Source organism: Taudactylus pleione, unplaced genomic scaffold (genome assembly GCF_031769625.1).
Source record: "Taudactylus pleione unplaced genomic scaffold, aTauple2 ptg000125l, whole genome shotgun sequence".
Taxonomy (NCBI): Eukaryota; Metazoa; Chordata; class Amphibia; order Anura; family Myobatrachidae; genus Taudactylus; species Taudactylus pleione.
This window is the reverse complement of record NW_028284527.1, coordinates 11,469,831-11,493,029: the sequence shown is the minus strand read 5'-3', so window position 1 is coordinate 11,493,029 and position 23,199 is coordinate 11,469,831. Positions and strand designations below refer to the sequence as shown.

At 41.0% G+C, this 23,199-nt stretch overlaps 1 protein-coding gene and 1 long non-coding RNA gene across 3 annotated transcripts in view; one reads left to right on the top strand and one right to left on the bottom strand.

Moving 5' to 3' along the window:
• LOC148523942 (uncharacterized) overlaps positions 1-15,300 on the bottom strand; it is a 96,028-nt gene extending 80,728 nt beyond the window's left edge. The window contains exon 1 of one of the 2 annotated variants that reach the window (XR_015878409.1): positions 15,122-15,300. This is a non-coding gene — a long non-coding RNA (uncharacterized LOC148523942). Of the gene's footprint in view, positions 1-14,626; positions 14,803-15,121 lie in introns of those variants that run through there. The other variant, XR_015878410.1, reaches the window with a different exon arrangement.
• Positions 15,301-15,934: 634 nt separating this feature from the next.
• LOC148523941 (scavenger receptor cysteine-rich domain-containing protein DMBT1-like) overlaps positions 15,935-23,199 on the top strand; it is a 31,853-nt gene continuing 24,588 nt past the window's right edge. Inside the window, exons 1-3 of the mRNA XM_088472532.1 lie at positions 15,935-16,089; positions 16,811-17,019; positions 21,773-22,087. Of these exons, the coding sequence (XP_088328658.1) occupies positions 15,971-16,089; positions 16,811-17,019; positions 21,773-22,087 (643 nt within the window). The 5' untranslated portion in view covers positions 15,935-15,970. The remainder of the gene's footprint in view (positions 16,090-16,810; positions 17,020-21,772; positions 22,088-23,199) is intronic.

Sequence of the window (23,199 nt, the reverse complement as noted above, 5' to 3'; positions counted from 1 at the left end):
AGGCACATAATGAGATGAAAACGAATGTTATGGCAATGACCGACAAATACCTTTCATGCTAACTTAGATCATCTGACGTAGGCATATAGAATCTGATGAGGTGGCAGAGTATTATGAGTAATAAGGAAAATGCATCAACTGTATCACTTGATTTTAGCCATCTAATTAAACGGCTTTTATGATCTATTCCATACAAAACATTATCTAATTTATCAAACAAGTGCAATGAATTGAACTGATTAATAAATGTCTAATTTCAGATGATCAGATTCAGAGCACAACCCAAGAAGCTTCTACAGGTAAGCCACAAATTATCAAATTTTCTGAATTAATTTTCCAAGTATTACATAATCAAATTAAAGAACCAATTAATTGTTCGGCTGCAGATCAATATCTCCAATAGAGCTTCCATCATTGGTTTCCTCATGTGTCTCCTGGCTTCAAAATGCACATTTTATTACACTCATCATTATTGTACCTGTTCTTCCATCAAGAGATTTACAAAACATGTCAAACAGCTGAGGAAACTAGAGTAAAGTGTACATTTTAAGACTTCATCAAATGTCATAATTAAATGTCCAAGATATTTGTTTTCAAGCATACTTACTAAACTTTCAGGAGGGTGCAGCCAAGAGGAACAAATGTGGAAGGTGTAATATAATCAGGTGGAAGGTGGAAGGAGGAAGGGGAGTGGTGCAGTGATTGCATCACCTTGGCCCCGCCCCCTGCTATACAAAGCCGTGATGCTTGGCATTGTAACAAATCACATTATCAAGCTGTCTGGACAGCTTACATCACTCTAGAAGTGAGTGGCACTGCTGGGCTTGAATTAGACTTGCCTACTCTTCAAGGTGTCCAGGAGAGCATCCCGAGATTTGGGATGCTCCTGAATGTTACCGGGAGAGAAGGTAAGTATGGTTTGCAATCTAAAAGGAATTTGTAAGCAGTGATTTTGTATGTACTGTAGTTTATAAACCAACACATACTGCATACAGGTTTCAGAGCCAAAATGCCAGTTTTACTATTCTGCAGTTTGGAGACAGACTACTGAAACCACATTGTGTGTGTGTTGCGGATTGCAAAATCCTTAACTGCATGTATTTTGTAATGTATCAAACTGCATGTGGTTTAAAGTAAACCGCTGCTTTTCACACTACACCTCCCACACATTAAAAATCAATATGGCATTTGCATAGTTTTAGAGACCTATGGGGAGCTATGGGGGCAATATGGAGTACATGTGGGATCTGAGGGCACATGGGCTCAATTTTATGGCAAGTAAGGATCTGATTACTTGGAACTTTTTAGGGTAAGCAGTGAGTCTGAGTGGCCTGTGATGAAATAATAACATAAGTAATGCACATGTGAAAGAATTTTGGGACTATCGTCATTTTCATATATACATAATATTGATTCAACTAACAGTACTCAGAAGTCTGCTGATCCCGAAGCTGTCAATCAACATCAACAGCCGCCCCATCTTGTTGTGAGCCCCATAGCGACTGAACTACAGTCGCCCAGCGGGGCTTGAGCATTCACACGCTGGACGTGGCGCATGTGCAGGGCATTAACATCGAGCCACTTGTGAGCGCACAGTGCTTGCGCGCGGCTCTGAATCGGGCCCTATATTTCAACATGTCAAGATGGCAAAGTCAACAACATATGCAGTTATAGCAAGTTCACCTCCAGCAGTTGACAAAGAACCCCGCGACCCTGCCATTGATCATTCAGTAATCATCTATCTAGTAACTAGCCAGTTAATGTGGAATGGTAGCAATGCCAAGAATCACTGGGTCACTTTAGCATTGACTTCCTTGTTTTGATGCATACACTTTAATAGTGCATGATACAGGGTAAACTCTCTGGCCAAGAGGTAATACTGGAGAACTTCGACAGCCCACTTGATGGCAAGGCATTCTTGCTCTATTACTGAATACTTTTCTTCCATAGGTAGAAGTTTTTGACTGAATTACAGGATGAGTTTCTAGACCCCCTACACCTTTTGTGCAAGTACAGTACTTATATCTACCCAGAGGCATCAGTCTAAAGGAAAAACTGTTTATTACAATCTGGTGATTGTAATACAGGTGATGTACACAGTGTCACAAGTCTCAGATGGATTGTGGATGCGGCCCTTATTTAGGGAATTGGCTAGACCTATGCCTGAGGTGCGGAGTCTAATGTGCCGGCGGTATTCACCAGGGACCCTCGCAAGAAGGTATGGACTTGGCTGCGTCCGACACACAGGTCGCGACCCTCAGTTTAGGCTCCCCTATACAGGTGCTGGTGAACACTGGATGAAGTGCAAAAGAATAAACGTAGTCGACAAGCCGGGTCAATACCAAACAGACAACACGGTACCAGGGAGCAGACATAAGCCTGTCACAGGGAGTAGCCGAGGTCAGAATCAGATATCAGAAGCGGTACCAAAAGGGCCAGATGAATTCGGAGTCTCAAGAAAGCCAAGGTCAAGATCAGGATAACAGGTAAAGTACTTGAACACTGGAGAATGGTATGGAGCCTATTCTCTGGCACCTGTGTGCTGCCAGAGACTCCCTCTTATAGGGAAGATTTGAAATCCTGCAACTGCCCCTTTAAATTTAGAACAGGACGGCGCACGCACTCCTAGGAGAGCCGCGGCCTCCTGTCACATCTGCTGGAAGGAGCCAGAAGCATCGGCAGCGGGCGCCATGAACTCCTCGCCTGCTGCCTGACAGTCTAGTGTCGCCAGACCCGGTAAGTGCTCCCCGGAGTCCGGCACACTGTGACATCACCCTCCCTCTAGGGGTGGGAAACGAATACCCCACAAATGGTTTATCAGGAAACTTCTGAAGGAATTTCTGAAGTAATTGAGGAGCATGAATATCTGAAGCCTTGACCCAACAATGAACCTCAGGACCATACCCCTTCCAATCAACCAAGAACTGAACAGATCCCCTCGACAGTCTGGAGTCTAAGATCTGTTTTACCTCATACTCCTCCTGATGGTCCACTGAAATTGCCGAAGGAGGACTGCGAGGTACCGAGAAAAGATTAAGCACCAGGGGCTTTAGAAGGGATAAATTAAATACATTAGGTATTGTAAGTGTACCAGGTAATTTTAAATGAAATGCCACTTGATTAATCACCTGAAGAATCTGGAAAGGACTGATGTACCTGGGAGCAAACTTCATAGTAGGAACTTTTAATCTCAGAAGCTTGATTGACAGCCAGACTTTATCACCAGGACTTAACAATGGACCTTGCCTCCTTTTTCTGTCTGCAAAAAGTTTATACCTTGAAGAGGCTTTGCACAAAATCTTATTTACCGCCTTCCAGATATTACAAAACCGATTCACTGTACCACGCACAGCTGGAAGCGGTACTGACTGCAGGCCTGGTAACTCATGTAATAGTGGATGCAGACCATACTGAGTAAAAAATTAGGAATGTCTTGACGCTTCATGATACTAATTGTTGTGGGCAAACTCAGCCTAAGGCAGCAGAGAAACTCAGTCATCTTCATTGGCAGAAACATCCATTTGAATAAACTTCTCTAATTCTTGGTTTATTCGTTCCATCTGGCCATTGCACTTTGGATGTTACACCTAAGAGAAGTTTAATTTGATGCCAAAGCACCTGTGTAGAGTTCTCCAGAATCTAGAGGAAAATTGTACCCCTTGGTCAGAAACAATATCTTTAGAAAACCTGTGCAACCTAAAGTTTCCCCAATAAATACTTCCGCCAACTTAGGTGCTGAGAGTAGCCCTTTTAATGGAACAAAGTAAACAGCCTTGGAGAATCTATCCACCACCACCAGGATAGTATTGAACCCTTGGTAGATCTGTCACGAAGTCCATGGAAATGTGAGTCCAAGGACAATCAGGCACTGGTAGTGGCAACAGAGGACCAGCTGGAGAGTGCAGAGGAATCTTGTGCTGAGCACAAATTTGACAGGCTGCCACAAAATCCTTATCATCTTGATGGGCTGTTGGCCATCAATATCCCCTGATAATTAATTCCAGAGTTCTATTGACTCCTGCATGCCCACTGAAACATGAAGAATGTGCCCATTGCAGAAACTTGGATCAGGATTCAGGTGCTACAAATATTTTCCCTGGTGGAATCTTGACCTTGTTGGTAACAGCCATGAAGCAAGCAAGATTTAGAATGGCCTTGTCCTCTTTTAATTCCTCCATCTCATCAGAACTGAATGCTCGAGATAGTGCATAGGCCTTCACATTCTTATTACTCGGCCGATAGGTAACCACAAGATTAAACCGATCAAAGAATAACGACTACCTAGACTGGTGGTAATTTAAACAATGGGCCGTCCTGAGATACGTCAAGTTCTTATGACCGGTATAAGCTGTCACCGAAAATTTAGCTCCCTCCAACAAGTATCACCATTCCTGAAGAGCCAACTTGATGGCCAGCAGTTCCTTATCTCTGACCATGTAGTTCCTTTCTGGCACAGAGCACTTTTTGTGAGAAGAACTCACAGGAGTACCACTTCTTTTTTTATCCTTCTGCAACAGCACTGCCCCCACTCCAACTGTGGAAGCATAAGATAAATCACAATTAGGTTGTCTCAGAATAGGTGGTGAAAGGAAGCACTGTTTCAGTTAGGTGAATGCTTCCTCTGCCTCTGATAATCATACACGAGTGTCTTGACCCTTTTTGGTAAGAGCAATGATGGGGGCTGCGATGGAAGAATAGTTCCTAATGAACTGGCAGTAGAATTTGAAAAACCCCAGGAAGCATTGTATAGCTTTCAACCCTACTGGACGAGGCCAGTTTACAATGGTGGCAAGCTTTTCTGGATCCATTCTAAGACAGGAACCTGAAATTATGTACCACAAAAATGTTAGTTCCTTTTGCTCTGAGCATTTCTCAAGTTTGCAAAAAAGCTGATGAGCCTAGAGTCATGACAGCACCTCACTCACATGTTGACGGTGACTTGCAATATCCTCTGAAAATATCAATATATCATCCAGTATACCACCATGTACTTGTATAACAGGTACTGGAAGATATGGTTCATGTACTTTGGGGCATTGCTTAATCCAAAGGGCATGACTAAGTACTCATAGTGGCCATCATGAGTATTAAAAGCCATCTTCCATTCATCCCCAGACTGGATTCTGATTAGGTTGTAGGCCCCATGGAGATCCAGTTTGGTAAAAATCTTGGCCCCTTTTATTAGATCAAAGAGTTCAGAAATCAGTGGTAGGGGATACCGGTCCTTAATGGTGATTGCATTCAAACCCCGGTAGTTGATGCATGGTCTCAAATCTCCATCTATCTTCTTAACGAAAGAACAAACCAGCTCCAGCAGGTGATTTAGACTCCCTGATAAATAGTCGCTCCAGATTTCCCTTAACATACTCAGTAACAACCTGGAACTCGGGAAGCGAAAGGGAAAAAATTATTCCACAAGGTAGTACCTTCTCAGGCAGTATGTATATAGCACAATCCCACTCTCGGTGAGAAGGTAGTGTCTCTGCTGCCTTTTTACTGAACACATCTCTAAAGCATTGATAAGGAACTGGAAGTTTGTCTTCTGGAGAGATGACTGAGCTTTGAATGGCACAGTGAGGAGGTTTAACAGATGATAACCAGAACCCACGGCAATGAGAACCAAACAACATGATTTGAGGTTAATCCCAATCTAGAATGGGAGCATGCTTGCGGAGCCTGGGGAGACCTAGAATGACTGGACTCTCGGCTGACGGGAGAATGTAGAATGTTATCAACTCTTGATGAAGAGCCCCTATTTGCATGGTGACTTCCGTCATCTGTGAGTGAATGGTAGCTGTAGGAAGTTTATTCCCATCCACTCCGATAATTCAAAGGGGGTTTTCCAGAGACATACTAGCAATACCTAACTCTTGGACTTTTTCAGTCATGATGAAATTACCATTGGCACCCGAATCTAAGAAGGCCTTGACTACTTCAAAGGAATTTCCCACAACCAGGGTTACATCGATGGAAAACTGAGAATCTGTATATTTGTTTTTTGGGGTGTGTTTCAACACACCTAAACTAACCACCCCTTGATCATTTAGGCCTTCTCGTTTCCCGGATGCTATGAACAGCCAGAGAGAAGATAGCCTGATTCGCCACAGTACAAACAAAGTTTTTTTTTTTTTACCTCCTTTCTCTTTCTGCAGCAGTAAGGTGAGATTTCCCAATCTGCATGGGTTCCTCTGGAGACTCAGTAGGTGCCATGAATCGTGGAGCCAGCTTAAAAGTGAAGTGATGAGACTGTTACCTTTCTCGTGCTCTCTTTCTGTGGTGATGGTCTAATCGGATGCACAAGGAGATCAAGTCATCCAAGGAAGTTGGCAACTTCCTAGATGCAAGGACATCTTTAATTTGATCCGACAGTCCCTGCATAAATGCGGCAACCAGGGCTTCATTGTTCCACCCCAACTCTGAAGCAAGGGTTTGAAACTGCACAGCATACTGTCCCGCAGATTGGTTGACCTGCTTCAGCTGCAAGATGGCCGACTCTGCGGAGGATACTCGCCCAGGCTCATTGAAGACCTTATGAAAGGCTCTCAGGAACTCAGCACTGTTGTTGACAAGTGGATCATTCCTTTCCCACAATGGAGAGGCACAAGCCAATGCTAGACCTGACAATAGCAAGATCATATAAGCCTCTTTTGTCCTGTCTGAAGGGAAGCTTGCTGCCTGGACTTCAAACTGAATCAAGCACTGGTTCAGGAATCCATGACAGCCTGTAGGGTTCCCATCATACTTTGTTGGATTCAGAATCCGTATTCCGTATTAGTGCGGAAGGCCCTGTGGCTGGTGCAGTCATCGTAGTAGATGGAGCTGGTTGTACTGGAGGTGCTTGAGCGACACCGACTTGCTGCATTAGTGTCTGCAAACACTGAATAATCTGAGCCTGATCTTGTTCTTGCTTCTCGATTCTAGCAAGTAAGTTCTCAAGCAGGTCTCGTGATGATGGATTACCAGCAGCATCCATGTTTTTGGGTGTATTCTGTCAAAAGTCTCAGATGGATTGTGATTGCGGCCCGTATTTAGGGAATTGGCTAGACCTATGCCTGAGGCGCAGAGTCTAATGTGCCAGCGGTATTCACCAAGGACCCTTGCAAGAAGGTATGGACTTGACTGCGTCTGACACACAGGTCGTGGCCCTCAGGTTAGGTTTCCCTATACAGGTGCTGGTGAACAATGGATGAAGTGCAAAAGAATAAATGTAGTCAACAGGCCAGATCAATACCAAACAGACGAGACAGTACCAGGGAGCAGATGTAAACAGGTCACAGGGGGTAGCCAAGGTCAGAACCAGATATCAGAAGAGGTACCTAAAGGGTCAGACGAATTTGGAGTCACAAGCAAGCCAAGGTCAAGATCAGGATAACAGGTAAAGCCCTGGAATGCTGGAGTATGGTATGGAGCCTATACTCTGGCAACTGTGTGCTGCCAGAGACTCCCTCTTATAGGGAGGACTTGAAATCCAGTTCCAAACACGATTTACAGCCCCCTTAAATTTAGAACAGGTCGGCACGCTCGCTCCTAGGAGAGCCACAGCCACCTGTCACAGCCGCTGGAGGAGCCAGAAGCATCGGCAGTATGCGCAATTAACTCCTCGCCCACTGCATGACAGTCCAGTGTCGCTGGACCTGGTAAGTGCTCCTCGGAGTCCAGCACACTGTGACACACAGAGCTATTTTTAGGTTTTCCCAGAAAGCCTCTTCTGATGTAGGCCAGATTAGTTTGCTTTCTTAAGTAAATCGGTGAGAAGAGCAGCCCTAATGACAAAACTCTCAACAAACTGGTGGTAATACACTAACAAACCAAGGAAAAAAAATTAGCTGAGTCTTCCTCTCTGGCACAGTTGTTTATGGCCTTCACCTTGTCTATATGGGGTCTGATCTTTCCTTATCCAACTATACACCACATGTATATTGCCTCTTGAATGATAAAGGCACACTTTTGGGAATTGACAGTAAGGACATTTGTCCTCAAAGACACTAAGACTGCCTCTGCTTTGAAAAGGTGTGGAAGTACATATGCAGCCACATATGCCTTCAGGAGTTTATCCATAACCCTTTGGATCATAGTGGGTGCTCCAAGTGACCCAAATGGTAAGACATTATACTGGCTGCCCTCCTACCTCTCTGACCATTTTTTCTGTGTCTCCTCTGATAATTCCACTTTTACCCCATTTCTACTACCTGTAGGTGTTCCCCAAGGCTCTGCTCTTGGTCCAAAATTATTTTCCTTTATATATCCTCTTAAGGTGAGCTCATCTGCTCATTAAGCCTCCAAATTTATCTCTATGCTGATGTTACTCAGATCTATCTCTCATCTCCTGACCTTTACCCTTGTCTTATCACTTGTATCTCCAGCCATCTCTCTGCTATTTCCTCCTGGATGTTACAGCACTTTCTTAAACTTTACATGTCTGAGACTAGGTTACATTACCTATTGACAGCACCACCACCTCCTATATCCTCTAAGTGTGAGTTATCCTTGGCTTTTCCCTCTCCTTCAAACCTTCAGTACCATTTACAGTCCTGCATTTCCATCTGAGAAATATCTCCAGGATCAGACCCTCTCTCACACCGGTGGCAACTAAGACCCTCATACACTCATTGGTCATCTCGAAACTGAACTACTGTAACCTCCTCTTATTTGGCCTCCCTGTCTCCTACCTCTATCCACTCCAATCTTTCCTCAATTCTGCTGCTCGGCTCATCTTCCTCTCCAAATGCACTACAGTATGTCTACATACCCTCTCCTATGAGCCCTTGACTGGCTCCCTTTCCCAGAACCCAATTCAAATTTCAATCCAATTGGGTTTCAGGACCAACATAATGTGACTGTTCATCTCACTGGTGGATTTCTTAATCACATCTAGTTGCATCATATTCTCTACTTTCTGCTTCGTGGTAGCCTGTCTAACCTCAGGAATATGGTAAAACTTTGTATTAACAACTAGGTGTAACAATGTCATGTTCAATATGTTTGGTACACCCCAGAATAAAATAAAAGACATCTCTATTCCATGCAACATTTCTACATTTGCTGCCTTTGGGTCGGGCTTAAGGAAAATTCTATAGGCGCTTCACAATCCTATGTTTTAATATATACTGTAGAAGTAATTCCTTGTCTATGGTACTTGATTTAATGTTGTCCAACAAAATGACATCTGGATAGTGTGTAGCATAGTCAATAATTACTAACAGGTACAGATGTGTCCTCTTGCACTACTGCCGAATTTGTACCAAACAGCCCATCACAACATGCCAGGTTGTTTGACTTGGCTTACGCATCTATTTTAGTCACACAAATGAAATAATCAGGTGCAACAAAACTGCTCAATGAGACTGCACTGATTAATCTGATATGCGATAATTTACAATGTACATTTGTGTGCAAATGAGTGTGAATCTGTATACAAAATCTTAGGATACAGCGACCATGGCTTATTGTCACACTAAGTTTCATTGTACTTCATCTGTGACTGTGGACATACTTAAAACTAATTCCTGTGTGGTTAAAGTCGCAGCTCAGCATCACTGTACAGTTTGAGTGGTATTTTGTTGAGTCTGTTGTGCGAATAAGACACAAACTTAAAGAAAGAGTCAATACGCTTCACTGCTCAGCATGGCTCAGTCCCGCCAGGCATCTCTTGCCGCATATGTATTGAAGCTTGGTGTATGAAGACTAAAGATGAGCGGGTTCGGATCTAAGAAATCCGAACCCACCCGAATTTGGGGGATCTGAGGCGATCCAAGCGCAGCTCTCAGCCAATCAACATTATGCCATTGAAAACAGCACAAAAGAAGAAAAGAAGATGGCGCCCATCATCCCCCGCTGCCGGCACCCCCGCTGCCAACACCACTGGCAGCATCCCCCACTTATGACACCACCACTTCCGACATTCCTGCACTGCTGCCCAACGTACTGAGGACACCGTCAGCGAACCCCACACTGCCGACACTCCCACACTGAGGATACCACCAGCACCCCTGCACTGCCGACGCAACCTTCAATGAGGACACCACTGTTACCCCCGCACTGCCAACACAGCCAGCAAACCTGCACTAAGACACCGCTGGCACCCCCGCACTGCCAGCACAGCCAGCAAAACTGCACTAAAGACACCGCTGGCACCCCCGCACTGCCGACACAGCCAGCAAACCTGCGCTAAAGACACCGCTGGCACCCCCGCACTGCCGACATCACCGGTACCCTTCACTGAGGACACTGCCAGCAACGCAACACTGCCATTCCATGTACTGAGGAGGACACCGTCAGCAACCCCGCTCTGCCAACACTGCTGTCACAGTAAGTGCACTAGTGGTGTATCCAACCCACACTGTTTAACCCACTGTATCCGTGTTGGAAATTAGAAACTGAACTGCCATATGTTAGTGGCACCCACTGTGTCACTTAACTTGGTCAGCCAGCTAGCTGGATGCAACCTTTTGGCCTTAACTAGATGAAGCAAATAATATTGTGAGGTGATCAAAATTGATTGGAAATTACTGGAAATAAATGTTATTGAGGTTAATTATACTGTAGGAACAAAATCATGGCCCATTTTATGTGATTTTAGCTGTTTTTATGATTTTTTAAGAAAAAATCCAGATCCAAAAGCAAAACACGAAAACAAAACATGGAGGTGAGTGTTTGGCAAAACCAATCCCAATCCAAAACCAGGGTAGATCCAAAACCAAAACCAAAACATGGGGGTCGGCGCACATCTCTTATGAAGACACAAGTTGACTTATTCAATAGACTTACCAGGTCTAAACCTATTACTTAAAATAGATTTGTACTACTGAATTGGAAATCATAATGGCCTGGTAATTGGGTGTTGGATTAGTTTTCTGACATACTGGGTAGAAATCACAATACCATATTACTGCTGCAAGGATACACAGTCAGTAAAACCTAAGAATCACTCTTTCCCATGTTGATCACAAAGCTGTGTGTGTGTGTGCAACCTCTAAAATTAAGGGCACATGTAACAACAGGGTATGGTACTAACAAATGATTAACATTTTTTCTGTGAACAGCATCTGATCTAATAACTTAACCTTAACAAAATGTAAGGTACACCTTGTTCCGGCTTGGAAGACTTGATTACACTATTAACCTAAATTCCTACAACTTTATTAAGCTGATACCTAGAAAAGTCTCGTAGAGCAGCCAGCCCTCGCCTCCATCAGGTGACAAGGAAGTCTCATTGACAGCATCACTGGCCAAGGCCTGCACCAACTGTTCCTGCTGCCTCTTTGGATGAGACTTAGGATGTGTTGTGGACAAGGCCTTGTAACCAGTATCTTGAAATGAAAGTTCTCTTTATTTATTTTCTGTGTCCAGTAGGGCTTGGATAAGTATTGCTGTCACTTCTTTGGGAACAACCACACTGGACACGATTGCCAAGATCATATGTTGCTTTATCAGAAATATCACTCAGAATAGTAATGGATTCCATGTAAGGAGTCCAGCAACTAGAATGTTTATTTTTCAGCCGAACCAAAGAACAGTCCATTGGTTCCTGTCAGTGAGGACACGCATCCCGGAAATGCTTAGCTTGCCCTTATACAAAGCATTTAGGCAAGGGTATTTTCTCCCCTAGACTGGCTGGTTATGCAACAAACTTGTGTGGGTTAGTTGTCAGGATGTTTTGTAGTGCAGCAAAGTGATCTATCACAAACAGCTAGTTCCTCGTAATTCTGAAGGTCAGCTTGTAGCATCCACCTCTGTATACTCAAGTCCAGGCCATGGATACAAAGATCAATTGATAAGATTTCTACCACACAGGCAAGTAAATTGGTTTCAGGGTGCAACCAGGTTTTTAAAACTTGTGAGAGTTTGGCTAGCTATGAAACACCAGCATTACCTCTGACAAAATGCCAATCACTTGAGCAAGCTCTTTATGCAAGAGACTTGTGTTTCTTCTTGAGCCACAGTGACTCACAGCTCTTGAGCTGTGAAGTGGCCACATTTACCCAAGCTCTCAGAAGATCCTCCATGTTCATATGCTCCTGTGTAGGAAAGTGGAACCTTGCCTCCCCGAGCATCCCATAATGATACAAAATGTAAAAGGCATGGTAGTCAGACAAAGCTTACACTGGTTTGCAGAATCACTTTGCTTTGTTTCAGGTTGTCAGCAACATATTCATTTACAGTAATGTCACCTCTAACAGTAGTTAATGCTAGACACTCCCTGAAAAGTTTGTCAGTCTTTCCAATAAATGGTTGTGGCGAACTGCTCTCTTTGCTATTGTAAGTGTGTGTATTTATATATAAACATATAAACAAGTGCAACCAATTTACCTACACATGTGATGAAACTGCCACTTATTAATACAGATGGTGTAATCATTTTTTACCACAAAATCAAATTAGTCAGGCTTATCAGAAGAAAACTTTTATTCAGTGAGAAGTTTTAAATGTCAAGCAAAATCTTTTTCTACAATGTTTTGAGGGGAAATTTCTGTCCATTTAATCTGTATAAGGACCTCAGGGCACAGAATAGTGCATCTTTCCACAAACCAATATCAAGCTTAAGAGTATAGTTATGTACTTAGCTTTAGATAGAGAAAATGTAGACGGAGATAAAGTACCAATCAATCAGCTCCTAACTGTCACTTGACAGGCTGTGTTTGAAAAATGACAGTTAGGAGCTGATTGGTACTTTATCGCCATCCATTTTATCTCTATCTAAGGCTTAGTACATAGGATAAATTAATACCTTAAGAAAGCATAGTGAAGCCTCTTTTGCAAGCTCCAATAATATCCCCTGGAACACCATCCTTGGGATCTCCACTTGGCTCTACATTGCTTCTTCTGGGACTTGGTTTCCTAGCCAACGATTATTTGTATAGAAAAACTTTATTTATTTTTTGGAATTAATGTACAGGCATTTTTAGGTTGATGCTGCCAATGGTATACATTCATAACAGCATTCAGAATATCGACATGATCTTATTACAATTTGTCAATTTGTTATGTGACACATAATTCACGTTCTATTTAGAGCATGCTTCTACAGCAGTGTTGGCTAACCTTGACACTCCAGCTGTTATGGAACTACATAACCCAGCATGCACTGCTACAGTTTTGCTATTAGGGCATGCTAAAACTGTGGCAGGGCATGCTGGGATATATAGTTCAACAACAGCTGGAGTGTCAAGGTTAGCCAACACTGCTCTACAGTGATACATTCATTTTCAGAGCATAGCTGATAATTATTGGACCAGTGATTCATCTCTAGCATGATTTTATTATATCTTTAAGTACTAATGTAACATTTTAATGTTAATACTGAATCTAAACTCTTATTTTCAGGTGCTTTCCAAACAACAATAGGAGGTAAGTAAAATACGGCAGAAAAGAACTGAACCCAAGGATAGCAATAATATAACTGAAGGCAGATGTTTATTAAATTCTAAAAATAACATTTTTAAAAATATATGCTTACATCCCTAAATTATTTGCATTATACCTTCCAGCAGTCTGAATATAAAAACCAAAAAGGGGTGAAGCCTACTGGAATAGGGAAATGGGTCGCTGAAATAGGTGTAGCATGAACACATCAGGGAGTGGTTTCAGATCATCAGACTGAATAAGCATGTGTAAAACCATTTTAATTCTACTATTTCTTAAAATAATAGTAATATACACATTGCCAAGTGTTTTACTACATGTCTAGTGATCAGGAATTATACAAGCCCATGAGCATTGATTAATGTTTTTTGTAAATGTAAATATAATTACAGGTGACTACATTTTTATTTAAATAATCTTTCTGTGCAAACATTGCTTGCCTAATGCATATTATTCAATAATATACTGTAATAAGATGCTGCTATAACAATATTGGTAAATATAATTACTAATATGAATATTATCACTTTCTTTTCATCTCACTGTTCTCCAGATTTCAAACAATGAGCCTGATTCAGATTTGTGTACAATTTAAATCACTACCAGTGGCGCTAAAATAAAAATACTGAATATAAAACAAATTATATAGTTACAAAAATACATCGAGTAGATCAGCTGCTGCTCATCAACACAACTTCTGTGATTTTGCAACATACTGTAAGAGCAATGAAATATGAGCTGTGCTCCACCAGTCAGAGTAATTATATTAGAGTACAGAAAGAACTGGGAGCACTAAAAGTCTTTGTAAGTATATTTAATACCTCAATTAGAATTAACTAAAATAAAGTGCATATAAATAGTGTAAACATATAAAAATAAAAATAAGTATGCATGCTACATCGAACACATTGGGAAATAATATATAAGATAGGGATATCCCAAAGAGACAAAATCAATTAAAAAGTACTGTGGCCACAGAATAGAACAAAAAAAAAAAATTCTTAAAAAATATTATGTTTGATATCTACATAAATAAAATATCAAGTTCAATGTCTCATAGAGAGCACAAACGTTTTTTGCACTCTATTAAATGTATCCTTGGAATCAATAGAAAAAGACAACCATGTAGTTATCCAATTGTAGATAAAAGCATCCAATGCATAATGAAAATAGTCTGCAGAATAAATCACAAATGGGGATATATATTAAAGTCCACCAGTCTGTGACTTAACGCAGCCTCCGTATTGTGACACAGTATTGGTACCGTATTAATGCTGAAACAGCATGGATCTGGAAGAGGCCTCCCCTGAAAAGTCCGGTGAGGGGATCCTTAATATCTGGCGTGTGCCGTTGTAAGTGTCTTCACACGTGGTGTGGAAGACCGCTGTTATAGTATTGGAACACACTGCTCGCTGCAGCAAGGGATGTTCCTGATGATTGGAAAACGATCCCATAGTGTGATGGTAATACCGAAGTTGGCTGAATGGATGCAATAGTATAGTCCTGGGCACATCAGCGAGCGGGGGTAACAAAATCGAACGCATTTCTCAGCCTGCAATGACCGGCTGTTTCCTCAGAGGTGACACCTATGAGGAAACAGCCGGTAATTGCAGGCTGAGTGGGTCACTGCATATTTCTTTGACTGGTTGAGCGCAGCTCATATTTCATGATTCCGATGTGGACAGGGAAGCGGCTGTGCAATACCATACAAGTAAAATACAAATGCAGCAGGAGGCCTCTGTAGGAAATAGACACTTACTGCATGCATCTGTGATCCGAGTGCAGCGTCCGTAGGTGCTACTTCGATTTGCAACTAGCAGGGGTGACAGAACGATTTTCTGTTGGGAGGGGGCATAAAATCATTCCGGCGGCGCACCCTCCATCTTACCTAAGGGGTCGGGCACGGACTGTCATGGGCTGTGCTTTATAATAATAGGCTGCACAGCCCCTGCACCGCACAAAGGAGGAAGTGCAATGTGCGGTGTGTAACTTAAAGATTGCACATTACACCTCCTCCTCCATGCTGTGCCTATGCTGTGTAGCTTATTACTATAAGGCTGCACAGTCCTGACAGTCCGCAGCCGCTGTTCCTTTGAAATGTTTGAGGGTGGCAACCCGTTCCGACGCCCATGACAACCAGCGATGGTCGCTGTCCTTGCTCAGCCAAAGCTTACTGGTTGTCGGAGCCCCACTGCCAGGTTTAGAAAATCATTCTGACATATCTGGATCAGGCCCAATGTGCATAATTTATCCCTCTATCCTTTATGCTGTTAGAATTGGAAAAGGGTAAATACAGATATTAACATGAATTTTACAATTTTCTTTGCTTCTCACTTTTCAACAGATTTCACACAAGGTATGTAATTTATATTCTATCCTTTATGCTTTTATAATGAGAAAATGGTAAATACAATTATAATATGAATGTTACCATTTCTTTTCATCTCACTTTTCAACAGATTTTACACCAGGTAGGTAAATTATCCCTCTATATTTTATGCTTTTATAATAATAAAATGGTAAATACACTTATTAATATGAATTTTACCATTTCTCTATATCTCACTTTTCAACAGGTTTTACAGACTGTGGTGGTCTGTTGACCCGAATGTATGGAAATATAACAAGCCCATTCTACCCCAGCTATTATCCTGCTAATGCTCGCTGTACATGGTATATACGTGTTCCGGAAGGATATTACGTACAGCTGTCATTCCATTATTTTGAGTAAGTTTAAGAAATGACTTCTATGGCATTCACAATGCACAGCTACTGTATTATGTAATGGACCATGGAACCCCATGTATTGTAAATATTAGTTCTATTTGCACAGCACAGACAGCAAAAAAAGCAACAGCTGTATGTTATGGCTAGATGTAATTAGCATAGTGTATGTAGAAGCATACTTGCCTACACTCCCGGAAGTCGCGGGAGGCTCCCGATTTTTCTGGTAGCCCCCGCACCCCCAGAAGTGTAGGCGCATCTCCTGCATCCTGCAGTATGATGGTTTGTGGAGCAATGAATTTAAAATCATCAGTAAAAATCAAATAAATCAATTACTAAATTGATTTATTGTTCCAAATGAAACATTTAGAGCATTAATATTAAATTAATAATCATGATTTATCTATATATACCTTTTTTTTCATTTCTGTCTTCCATTTCGAAGAATGCCCTTTTTTCTATATGGCTTATGGTTTGAATGTTCTTCTCTAACTGTGTACCTCTTGTGTCAGTATATTACTACATCTACCTGCAATCCTCATGTACAAACCATTTAATTTTCTGTATTTCTTGAAATTAACTATTTAATTTTCTGTGTTTCCCTTCCTATGTACAAAAAAAACCAAATAGATTAGTTAAGAATATAATTGCAGTAATAAATCAAAGATTGGTTTACTGAAGTGATTTAGATCTATTTTCATGAAAATATTCTTTATATGGACAGCCTGGAAACTCACCCCATCTGTAACTATGACTGGGTGACTATATATGATGGCATTCCTGAGTACTCTCCTCAGTTGGCGAGGTTGTGTAGGCCTCCAAACGACACTTTCTACTCATCATCTAACATCATGGGCATCGAGTTCATAAGTGACCATAGTGTACAGCGCGCTGGATTCTTGGCGGTGTTTTCAGCAGTTTCCAAAACAAATGGTTAGTATTATTAGGTAACATTTATTGTTATGCAGTATGAATAAAAATCTGATTTATTTTACTTTATGGCAATAAGAAGGATATGCAGCCTAAAGAGAGGGGGTGTTCCCCACAACCCATAAGAGGAAAGTATTTGGAAAGAGCGGGTTCTCCGGCACTGCTAAGGGTAAAAATAAGGGGTCACTATGACATGGAAACTGTGACTGAACTAAACCTTAATCATGCATATCAGGAGAGCAATTCAAAGTTTTGATATACTCCATTAAATATCACAATTTGTGGAAAATTAAGCACCATAAATTCATTGAATGTAATTTTTTGTAAGAAATGGACAATAACCGAAAAAAAATCATAAATAGATCATTTGCATTTCATTATTAAGATAACATAAATAACTATCATGGATAATCAAATTTATAATGTACATAATAATTAATATAAAACCAAAACTTTTGTAAAAATTGCCCCAGCCTCAATAGGCCAAAAATAGTATCAACCAACATTATATGAAAATAAAAATAAAAAAATTAAAATAAAGCATAAACTTAAAAAAAATAAATATCAAAATCTCACTGCGTTCTAAACTGTGACGCATTTCATGGCACCTGGCTGCTTTCTCAGGCAGGAGAAGTGTGAATAATACCAGTGAAAAAGGTTTAATGGTATAAAGGCTCAAACTTAATTGGAAAAACCAGATTAAAGCAAATAAAACTAAGGAAAAAAACACACTAAAGCAAATGAATGAAAACATTTTAGCAAGTGAATATTTACATTATGTAACTGTTAAGATTAATCAACTTAATATTTTAATTGTTGCATTTTAATAGATGGGCATCTACCTCAAAAAAGAAAATTGTAGCAATAGTACATTTTGTGTCAGGGGCACTTGGTACACCCCCCCCCCCCCGATATCCAGCCAAAAAGCATACACAAATCATAACATTCCCTCTACCTCCAACCACACAAATCACTTCAAAGGAGTTCCCCTGCACTCTATCTGCATTCTCTGGCCCTAATCCCTGTTGAGCTTCTGTTCACGAAACAATGCCTGTGCAACAGTTAGCAATTTGTATTGTGCTATCCCAGAACTCATTTGAAGTTTGTGCCACTTACTCCAGCTCCCAGCATTTGAAAGTGTCTACACAACTGCTACTAACTAAACAGTCTTTACCAATTTATACTTTCTCTGTTGTTCCCCCTCCAACTATTTACCAGACTAGAAACTTGTCTATGGTTTATGCTCTTGCCTTTTACCAGCCAGTTTCTATTGCCTACCCATGTGCCAGATTATTCAACCTGTCATTGGATCTTGCTTTGCCTAATGCTCATATGCTCGTCTGTGTATCGACCTTAGACTTTTTGACTAAAAATCGTCTGTGGCCTGATACTACAAAACAGATGAACAACACTTTAATACACCTGTATCAGTGTAGTTGTTCACTATATATTGCCATATCTAAACGAGTGTCCTTACTATTGAACTTGGAGTTCAATGTGTAAAAGAGGGTAACAATAGAGTTGCTTTTGACAGTATGTATATCTTTTATAGCATTTGCTGATCTACATCTCTCCCATCTACATTCCCAGTAGTTATAGAATACACACACTAAGGGCCCTATTTATCAATATTATTTTTTTTATATGAATTAGGGCATTTTTACACACTCTTTACATTATGTTGGTATCACATTACTGTTTTAAAGGGCTTTTGGAGCAGTTTTCCTGAAAAATTACTCCAAGCCCTTCAATTTGATTATTTTTAGTAAGCAGATCACATTTACCACACTTGTAATGGGAAGGTTTGCAAAAATTAAATTGTGAAAAAATACCAGGGAAAGCCCTTTGATACTAAAGTAATCTTCAGATGGCATTATCCAGAGTTCCCCTGTTTCCCCTACTCTAAAAGGCAGAGCAGAGCTGGGAGCTGGCCCCTGTGATCAACTTCATGGTCTAAATAGACCACAAGCTGTTCACTTAAAAAAATAGTTGAAACCCCCAAACACTTACCTGCATCCAGGGATCGGTTATTGGTGCTCCAGTGAGGTCCTCTGGGGCTCTGGTCAGCTGGTCTCCGGGTTCCTGCACTGTGACCCTGGCCAGCTGCTGTATAGACCATCTGACCGGGGTCACAATGCAGGAGCCCGGAGACTAGGTGACCGGAGTCCCAAAGGACCTCACTGGAGCACAGATCAAGGATCCCTGGATGCAGGTAAGTGTTTGGGGTTTTTAACTTTTTTTTGAAGTGATCAGCTTGTGGTCTATTTGAATTAATACTACTTCTCTCCATTCACATTTATGGTTCCTGAGAGACAGTTTTAGCTGCTTCTACAAAGTGTAGTTGTGATATTTACATGACATTATGACGATGTCTTGATTTTAATGGACTTATATAGTGTAATTTTGGAGCTTATATATAATATAATAGAAGTAGCAACTTGAAAAACCTGGTGACAAATGCAGATGTGAGTCCAAGAGTGCCGAATGAGAACTGGCTTGCACCAAAAAATGGTGCTTTTCATTGTAGTGGCTGCGTCAACTGCCGATACCTTATGACAGGTGACACGTTTGTACATCCAACTAATGGACTACATCATTGTTTACAACATTGGATGACCTGAGAGAGCAGATTTGTGGTCTATCTTATTATTTGTCCCTGCCAAATGCTGTACATTGGGAAGACTACACGAATGCTAAAAGAGTGGATTGCTATGCATCGCTCATCGATTAATAAAATATCTACTAAAGTTGGCCAAAGTACGTCACCAGTTGCACAACATTTCCACAAACTGGAACATACTATTAAGGACTTTCGCTTCATGCCACTGGATCAGATTAGGCCCCCTAGAAGAGGTGGAGATTGGGGGAAACAATTACTGCAGAGGGAATGTGAATTTATTTAGAGATTTTAATCATTACAACCTATGGGTCTAAATTAGGAGATTTCCTTTGGTGTTTTCTTGTGATCCAATATTGGATCTTGTGATATGAGGGCTGCTGGAGCAAATTCATTTCTGGTTGCTGATATATAGAAATAATATTTTAGCTGCTCCTAACTATCTCTTTCACACTGCACTTTTCTTACTATGGCGGTGCCCTGGGGCGGCTTAGCTGGGCTAGTTTGGGGGTGTCCTGCGCTCTGTATTTGAATCATAGTATGTTAGGGACCTACCCTAAAGAGGTTACCTGGATTTGGTGGGTAGGCCCGTAACCTTGGCCAAGATTATGCTAAAAACTTCTATTGATTTCAAAATTTTATTGCATTTATATATTATTAATAATTTGGAGTTGTGCACCTGAGATTTGTCTGTTTTTATGTTTGGAATTTATATGTTTTTTTTTAGTACACATGCTTATTAGATTTTATTTTGATTAGAATTATATTTTTACTTTTTTAAACTGATATACTTTTTTCCTTGTGGTAATCTTTATTTAAGTATTCTATGTTGACTTGTTTTTTTGTAACACAGGTTTCTTTTTCTTGCCATTGTGTATTATATTGAGTGAGATGTTGGGTGCCGGCCAGCGATGGTGTACTCTCACCTTTTAATGTACCAGTAAAAATATGTTTAGATGGGAATGCAATTAGTGTGCTGCTTTGTTAATATCATAACCTAGATTAGCAGTGGGCACCGATTGCCATACATAACAGCTGGGTAATGTTCTGAGTATGTTAGTATCTTATTTACCATCTTTGTTTAAGTTGTTACTGGTTGCCTTAGTGATGTGATGTCATGTGGTGCACCCGAGACCTCCGCTAGCGCTGGTACCAGCGCCGTGCCGGTCTCTGGAGTGTGATGACGTCAGTCGCACAGCATGCCTGTCTCCGGCTGGTGTCAGGTGTGACACTTACGGGACGTGGCATCTCACGCTCAACAGGGGATTTTTGCCACAGGTGAGTACCATTGCTTTATTTTAGGTTGGCACCCACTTCTCTTTAAATATGGCTCATTGTTTTTCTTTGATTGTGCTCATGATGAAGGTGTAGGAACACCGAAACGGCTGTCGGGCCTTTGAACTTAACTACATATTGTTACCAGGCTGTTGCTAAGTATATGTGCTGCCATTTACTGCATATCATGTTTTGCCTATTTTCTCTATTTTCTATTGGCTGCTGCTAAAAGTATACATGTGCTTCAATATAATTGTGACATGCAATGTGTGTTGAACTTTTACATGGCTGTATTTTTAATATGATTTTTACTATTTTTTGCATTAAGGTGGTGTGCTGGGTTTTAAGGTGGTGTGCTGGTTTCTCTTGAAACTGAGAATTTATATATTGCTCCTCTATGGGATTACAGCACCCATATTTTGAAATACCTAATATATATATATATATATATATATATATATATATATAAAGCAGAAAATATTAAATTGTTTTATTCACATACATTATTATCTAATTAAATGGTTACCACTCTTAGTCACTTTCTGATATACATATGCGCCTTGGATGTATGCACACCAGGGCATGCTCCTATCGGAACGTGACCATACACACAACCTTAAACCTGGTAATAGTTGAACAATTTAATAGCTGTTGATCAACTGAGTTTATTTATGACCCTAATGTCTTTATAGCTTTTGACTTTTTATTTTTAAATTATATGACCAATGAGATGAATAAGATGAGCACAATGATACCACATTGTTTGACTATTGAACATTTCTTTGTATCAGAAACACTTTTTATGCTATAGTATGTCTTACAGCTCATAACTCTATGAACTGAAAACCTGTTACTTTGTTTTAGGAAGTAACCCTATCCGACTTGTGGGTGGCTGGAACAGATGTGCTGGACGTGTGGAGATCTACTATAGCAATGCCTGGGGAACAGTATGTGATGATAGCTGGGATATCAATGATGCACATGTTGTATGTAGGCAGCTGAATTGTGGATATGGAGTATCAGCTCCTCATAATGCATACTATGGGCAAGGTACTGGGAGTATTATTCTGGATGATGTGAGTTGCTCTGGCTATGAACACTACCTTTCCCAATGTGCTCATAGTGGATGGGGAATACATAATTGTGGACACAATGAAGATGCCAGCGTCATCTGCTCAGGTATGCTTCTGTTAGTCTGAATAATATAACATTAATATCATACATATACTGTATATATCTTACTATTAATATCATACATACATGTTTATGGTACTTAAGTGTATAATAATAATAATAATAATAATAATAATAATAATAATATGCATGCAGCAATGTGAAACAATTTGAACTCTATAATCATCACCCTTTAACCAGAAAATCAGGATTCTATAAAGGGGCGGGATAATTGAAAAGGGGGCCCATGTGAAGTCTCCATGTGCAGATCTCTGGTTATGGTATTTCTTCTGCACATGCACAGATCTTCGAGAAAATGGTGCCAACATCATGTTCCAGATAATTACAATGGTGTCAGAGTGGTGAGTACTGTATAGTCTATGAGTTCAGGGTGTGTGATCCTGGACACAGGGGCCTGGGTACACCACATACCTGCACCCATTAAAGATACCGATGATTCTACATACTAAATTCTGCACTTTTAAATTATCATATTGTTTTTTGCTGTCTTGAATTAAGGGCCTGATTCAGAGCCAATGCTGCTCGCAAGGCAGCATTAGCTCGCAGCTGGCCAATTTTTGCTATCTGCGCATGCGTACGCATCGCAGCTCACGTGCACGAACTAGTCTCTGCGATTGGGAGGCGATTGCACGACAGCCATAGACCACTCTCTAGCATTAGTGACATATAGTGCCATTTGTGGGTTGTGACTTGGGATGGTCCATGAAAACGGGGAAGTGAATGTGCGAACACAATTGTTCCTGTGCGTTCTAACGGCGTTTCATGGGTGTGCATAATTAACATGGAGCGTCATTGTACACATCACCTGGTTGTATTTCACACTGCAGCGATCGCAGTGCTTGCGGTAGGGTAGGGTCAACCACAAGTGCTGCGAGCGGCTCCGATGGCACTCGATGTTATTGTTTTTGCATACACTTCCTGGACATGATGTGTGCTACAAAGGGAAGGGGGCATCATTAGACTGACTTGCGATCGCACTGCCTTCGCATGCTAAGACATAGTGGGCGTCCTAATGTATTACCGTGCGATCGCAGCCTATGCATATGTTAGCAGCTGAGCGGCTGCGTGCGAATGCATCTAGCGGGCGGGTCTGGATG